This window comes from Cebus imitator, unplaced genomic scaffold, assembly GCF_001604975.1.
Source record: "Cebus imitator isolate Cc_AM_T3 unplaced genomic scaffold, Cebus_imitator-1.0 Scaffold163, whole genome shotgun sequence".
Taxonomy (NCBI): domain Eukaryota; kingdom Metazoa; phylum Chordata; class Mammalia; order Primates; family Cebidae; genus Cebus; species Cebus imitator.
In genome coordinates, this window is record NW_016107478.1 from 335,865 (window position 1) to 342,400 (window position 6,536).

The 6,536-nt window shown below is 47.7% G+C and overlaps 1 protein-coding gene across 1 annotated transcript; it reads left to right on the forward strand.

Annotated features, from left to right (window-relative positions):
• Positions 1-4,489: 4,489 nt before the first annotated feature.
• Positions 4,490-6,417, forward strand: LOC108314859 (calcium-binding mitochondrial carrier protein Aralar2-like; the record flags this gene model as incomplete). The annotated part of the gene is given in 2 exon segments (XM_037744049.1): positions 4,490-6,109; positions 6,112-6,417. Coding segments are annotated over 2 exon segments (1,926 nt in total), but the record flags the coding sequence as incomplete, so codon positions are not given.
• Positions 6,418-6,536: the final 119 nt, after the last annotated feature.

The following is a 6,536-nucleotide window of genomic DNA, read 5'->3' on the forward strand; positions in this document are numbered from 1 at the left end:
ATCCTGCTACAGCTATTCAAGAGACAGATATATGGCCACTCAAAATGGCGATCCTCCTGATTGAATCAAATCCCCTATCACCCCTCTCACAGCACTGAGGATTTCTCCCCTTTGTAGCATTTATTATCATCGTAATTTTACATTTCTTTGTGAATTTCTTTGTTGAATTTCTATGTCCTTCATTGGACACTAAGCTCTGTAAAAGCAAGGACTCTATTACATTCACTATTGTACCCTCAGCGCTTAGTTAAGTTCCTGGAACACAGTATGCTCTCAATAAATTATTGTTACATGAATGACTGAGTCTCTTTTTTGTGATGTGGACAGATTTTGCAGTGTATAATTAAGAGAAAAAGAGCAGATTATAAAGAAGCATGTGTGTTGTAGCAGACATTGTTAATTCCCTCCTTCTTTGATTTTGTTCATGAGTGAGGACCACGTCCCCTCTTTCAGTCAATTAACTATGACTGGCTCAAAGCCAATCATGACAATCCTTTTCTCTGCTGCTGGAGGTAGTTCTGGCCAGTGAGACCTAAATCTGTTGGGGGTCACTTTCTGAAGTTTTTGCTTTCATAATAAAAATGCAGAAGTGACTGTCTTTGGTGGCATTGAAAACAGATGTGGCTGGAGCTGCAGCAGCTATTTTGCAACCATGAGAGAAATTCCAAGAAACTCACAGAGATGCTGGATCTAACGTTGTTGAACAAGTGAATCACAGCCAGCAACCATAGATACGGTAGCTAGGAAGAAAAATGAGTCTCTGCTTTATTTTTATTTTTATTTTTTTAAATTTTTAAATAAGATGGGGTTTCACCATGTTGGTCAGGCTTGTCTTGAACTCCTGACCTCAGGTGATCCGCCTGCCTTGGCCTCCAAAGTGCTTGGATTACAGGCTTGAGCCACCATGCTGGGCCAAGTCTCTGTTTCTTAAATAATTATACTTGCAGATTAATGACCCCCGCAACAGACACAGAGTATGACTTTATATGTGTGTATAGATATATGATCATATCTGCATATATATAATCATACTGCATATGTATATGATCATATATATATGATATATATCTGTATATGCAAGTTGTTAAAACGCTCCCTTTGAATGAAGAGACTCCCCAAACAGGCTTTGTGTTTATGGCTGTTTATTTACCTGGGTGCAGGTGGGCTGGGGCCGAAAAGGGCGTTAGCAAAGGGCGGTGGGATAGGAGTTGGTTTTATAGGTTGGAGCAAATTTTTTGGAGAGGGGGCAGGGGTGTTAAGGAGTAAGATCAGTTACAGTGGTGGGGTGGGGCAAGGAGTAGGCATTACCAGAAGTTCAGTTACAATGGCGGGTGGGGTAAGGTAGTTAGATGGTAGGGTGGGGCAGGGAGTATTTGTATTATCATAATAACAGTTAAGATGGCAGGGTGGGGTGAGCCATCTTAACCCCGCGAAGCTGAGTTATCAGGGATAATGGCGAATGCAGGGGTGGGGGGTGGGGGCGGGGATGGGGGGTAGGGGGTGATTAGCCGAGGCAGGCAGGACTTCAGACTTTCTGGGTTCAGACTTGCAGATGGAGGCCTTCCGCAAATATGAATAGAAAAAAATTAAAGTGATTATATTGGGGTGGTAGGATTCCCCTTGATATTTTTTATTTTATGAAGTTTTTCTAATCAACATGTAAATAATAACCAGAAAAAGACCTTTTTACATTCAGAAAATAAGCAATCATGATAATTTTTTTTTTTTCTGAGACAGTCTCATTCTGTTGCCCAGGCTGAAGTGCAGTAGTGTGATCTCAGCTCACTGCAGCCTCCATCTCCTGGGTTCAAGCAATTCTTCTGCCTCAGCCTCCTCCCAAATAGTTGGGATTACAGGCGCCCCCCACCACGCCCGGCTAATTTTATTTATTTATTTATTTATTTAGTAGAGATGGTTTTCACTATGTTGGCCAGGCTGATCTCGAACTCCTGGCCTCAAGTTATCCGTCCACCCTGGCCTCCCAAAGTGCTGGGATTACAGGGGTGAGCCATGCCCAGCCTAATTCTTCTACTTTAAAAAATAAATAAAAGGTAGGCCCCCAGGAAGGACATCACTCCCATGAGATAAGTGAATTTGAAGGAAGCCAGATGACCACCTGTGGCCATCCTGGAGCACGGATTCAAGCACCAGTGGAAGGCTGGACTTGACCTGCAAAGGTCCCCTCCAAAACAGGTGTGATTCCAACCTTCTGAGGGAGGCAGGCAGGCATCATGGCCTCAGGGAGATGGATGAAAATCTGAGGCTCTGTTTTGTGAGGAGAGGTGATGTCTCTCAGTACCCACAAGGACATATCTGTCCTCACCTGGGATTCGGCCTCCAGGCCTTTGCTGGCCAGCCTGCCAGGAGGATTCTCAACAGCATCAGGGCTATGACAAGGAGAAGGAGGGAGCCCGGCCCTGCAGCTGGGGCAGCTGTGGGGTCTGCAGGTGGTGCCGAAGCCTGTATTGTCTGTAAACACAGATTTTCAGAAAGCCAAGTGTTGCCATTTCTTCCCACAACAAACCAGGGTTATCTGCATGAAAATGACCTTGAGGAAAAAAAAAAAAAAAAAAAAAAAAAAAAAAAAAAAAAAAAAAAAAAAAAAAAAAAAAAAAAAAAAAAAAAAAAAAAAAAATGTCAGCAAAGAAGGAAAAGGAAAATACACTAGGGAAACTGTTTTGTTTTGTTTTTTTGAGACAGTCTTGCTCTGTTGCCCAGACTGCAGTGCAGTGGTACAATCTTAGTTCACTGCAAACTCCACCTCCAGGGCTCAAGCAATTCTCCTGCCTCAGCCTCCCTAGTAGCTGGGACTATGGGTGTGCGCCACCAGACACCAGGCTAATTTTTTTTTGTATTCTTAGTAGAGATGGGGTTTTACCATGTTGGCCAAGCTGGTCTTGAACGCCTAACCTCAAGTGATCACTTGCCTCGGCCTCCCAAAGTGCTGCGGTTACAGGCGTGAGCCATTGCACCTGGCCATAGAGAAACTTGATTCTCTCCTCAGCAAACACTCTCAAGGTAGGCACTGCAGACTCTGGGGACACAGATGGCAAGGACAGCAGCCACCAGCATTCCCCACCAGCAGCCCCTTCTACACGCCAGCAGGGTCATTCTCAGCCCGGTCCACTTGGCAGCTGATTTGATCCTTACCTAGTGCGTAGGTGCTACCAGGGGTGAATCAGACACAGCACTGCTCTGCAGGAGAAGCACGGGTCAAAGACGAACACATGCGACAAGCATCACTTCAGGGTGGTGATTTTCTTCTGCGGTGGAGGGAGACTGGGCCATCAGGATGTCTTCATATGTCCACTCAGTGAGGACTCTGGACTTAACTGTGATGCCCGTTCCCCTTTTCCTTTTCCCTTAGAATGGGATAGGCCAGCCTGGAGCAGCTGGATGTGCCGTAATGATGCCCGCAATTATATTTTCATGTATTTCTTTTGTGGGATCTCAGATCTTTCCAGTGGATGGATTTCCTTTCTTTTCCTGTCTGATCTTTAGCGCTCTCTCTCTCTCTCTCTCTCTCTCTCTCTCTGTTAGGAAGTGTAACCTCTTTCAGACATGTTCCTGCCTATTCTTTGGGCAGCTCTGAGCATTGCCTTCTGCATCCTGAAGTTCAAGTCACCTGCCTGAGCCTGGGGTTTCTCATCTCAATAACAGGGTGCCAGGCAACGCCTCCCTACCTCTTCCTGGGAGCAACTTCGCTCTTCCCTGCCTTCGGTGGCAGATCTAGACCCTGCCCCTGATTCCCCGTGGGGCCTTCCCCAGTCTCAGTTTTCTCCCCGCTATGGTGGGACAGAAGTCCTGCCTCCCTTCCTCACAGGACTGATCCTAGCCCTGGGGACCTCGCGGGAACCTTGGTGCTTGTTGCTGTGTTGGGTTTCGGAGCTCGACCCCCCTCCCTGGCTCAGGTGGCTGACTTCTCTGCACCATTAACACCCTGACCACGAGGTGATGGAAATAGTTTGGCCTGGGGGTGAGGGCTGGGGCCCCTGAAGCAGCTGAAGGTACATTCCTCCCGGTGTCCCCCCTCACTTGCCCTGGGGCTCGGGCTGCTGGGGATTCTTTCCTTTCACCCTTGACCCCAGAGCACTGATGCGAATTGGGTGCATGCCCTGGGGGTCCTTTGGATCCAAATGGCTAGTCTGGGTGACACAGTTGGGTGTTTGTGTGGAGGAGCAGGGCGGCCATCTGACCACTCAGACCCTGTCCTTCCTCCCCCTCCATGCCTGCCTCACGTGATGACTTTCGAAAGCAGTTTCAGATCTGCCATCTCGTTTGGCTTCGCATTTCCCCAGTGAGGGTGGAGTAATTGCCAGCATCTTGCTGAGGAGTGAACTGAGGCTCGGAAGGGGAAGCTGTTGCTGAGGGTCATGCCATGGATTTATAGTAGAGCTGGGATTAGAACTCACACTCTGGAGGCAGGCCAGGCGCGCACGCTGGCTGTCGGGCCGTGTTGCCGCCCGGCCGCCGCCGGGACTGGAAGTGAGCCGCCTGGGCCCCGAGCGCCAGCCAGCCCGTGAGTGGGTCCCGCAGCCGAACGCACCCTGGGCGAAGCCTGGCGGCCGCCAAGTTACCTTTAACCAAGAGAGCAGATCCAGCTGAGCTTAGAACAATATTTTTGAAGTATGCAAGCATTGAGAAAAACGGTGAATTTTTTATGTCCCCCAATGACTTTGTCACTCGATACTTGAACATTTTTGGAGAAAGCCAGCCTAATCCAAAGACTGTGAAACTTTTAAGTGGAGTGGTGGATCAAACCAAAGATGGATTAATATCTTTTCAAGAATTTGTTGCCTTTGAATCTGTCCTGTGTGCCCCTGATGCTTTGTTTATGGTAGCCTTTCAGCTGTTTGACAAAGCTGGCAAAGGAGAAGTAACTTTTGAGGATGTTAAGCAAGTTTTTGGACAGACCAGAATTCATCAACATATTCCATTTAACTGGGACTCAGAATTTGTGCAACTACATTTTGGAAAAGAAAGAAAAAGACACCTGACATATGCAGAATTTACTCAGTTTTTATTGGCTGCTGGAGGTATCACATCCCGTCAAGTTAGCTTCTCCTATTTTAATGGATTTAATTCGCTCCTTAACAACATGGAACTCATTAGAAAGATCTACAGCACTCTGGCTGGCAACAGGAAAGATGTTGAGGTGACTAAGGAGGAGTTTGTTCTGGCAGCTCAGAAATTTGATCAGGTTACACCCACGGAAGTTGACGTCTTGTTTCAGTTAGCAGATTTATATGAGCCAAGGGGACGTATGACCTTAGCAGACATTGAACGGATTGCTCCTCTGGAAGAGGGAACTCTGCCCTTTAACTTGGCTAAGGCCCAGAGGCAGAAGCCCTCGGGTGATTCAGCTAGACCAGTTCTTTTACAAGTTGCAGAGTCGGCCTACAGGTTTGGTCTGGGTTCTGTTGCTGGAGCTGTTGGAGCCACTGCTGTGTATCCTATCGACCTTGTAAAAACGCGAATGCAGAACCAACGATCAACTGGCTCTTTTGTGGGAGAACTCATGTATAAAAACAGCTTTGACTGTTTTAAGAAAGTGCTACGCTATGAAGGCTTCTTTGGACTGTACAGAGGTCTGTTGCCGCAGTTATTGGGAGCTGCCCCAGAGAAGGCCATAAAACTTACAGTGAATGATTTTGTGAGGGATAAATTTATGCACAAAGGTGGTTCGGTCCCACTTGCAGCAGAAATTCTTGCTGGAGGCTGCGCTGGAGGCTCCGCTGGAGGCTCCCAGGTGATTTTCACAAATCCTTTAGAAATCATCAAGATCCGTTTGCAAGTGGCCGGAGAAATCACCACTGGTCCGAGAGTCAGTGCCCTGTCTGTCGTGCGGGACCTGGGGTTCTTTGGGATCTACAAGGGTGCCAAAGCATGCTTCCTGCGGGACATTCCTTTCTCGGCCATCTACTTTCCGTGCTATGCTCATGTGAAGGCTTCCTTTGCAAATGAAGATGGGCAGGTTAGCCCAGGAAGCCTGCTCTTAGCTGGTGCCATAGCTGGTATGCCTGCAGCATCTTTAGTGACCCCTGCTGATGTTATCAAGACGAGATTACAGGTGGCTGCCCGGGCTGGCCAAACCACTTACAGCGGAGTGATATAGACTGCTTTAGAAAGATACTGCGGGAAGAAGGCCCAAAAGCTCTGTGGAAAGGAGCTGGTGCTCGTGTATTTCAATCCTCACCCCAGTTTGGCGTAACTTTGCTGACTTACGAATTGCTACAACGATGGTTCTACATTGATTATGGAGGAGTAAAACCCATGGGATCAGAGCCAGTTCCTAAATCCAGGATCAACCTACCTGCCCCGAATCCTGATCACGTTGGGGGCTACAAACTGGCAGTTGCTACATTTGCAGGGATCAAAAACAAATTTGAGGCCGGGCGCGGTGGCTCAAGCCTGTAATCCCAGTACTTTGGGAGGCCGAGGCGGGTGGATCACAAGGTCAAGAGATCGAGACCATCCTGGTCAACATGGTGAAACCCCGTCTCTACTAAAACTACAAAAAAAATTAGCTGGGCATG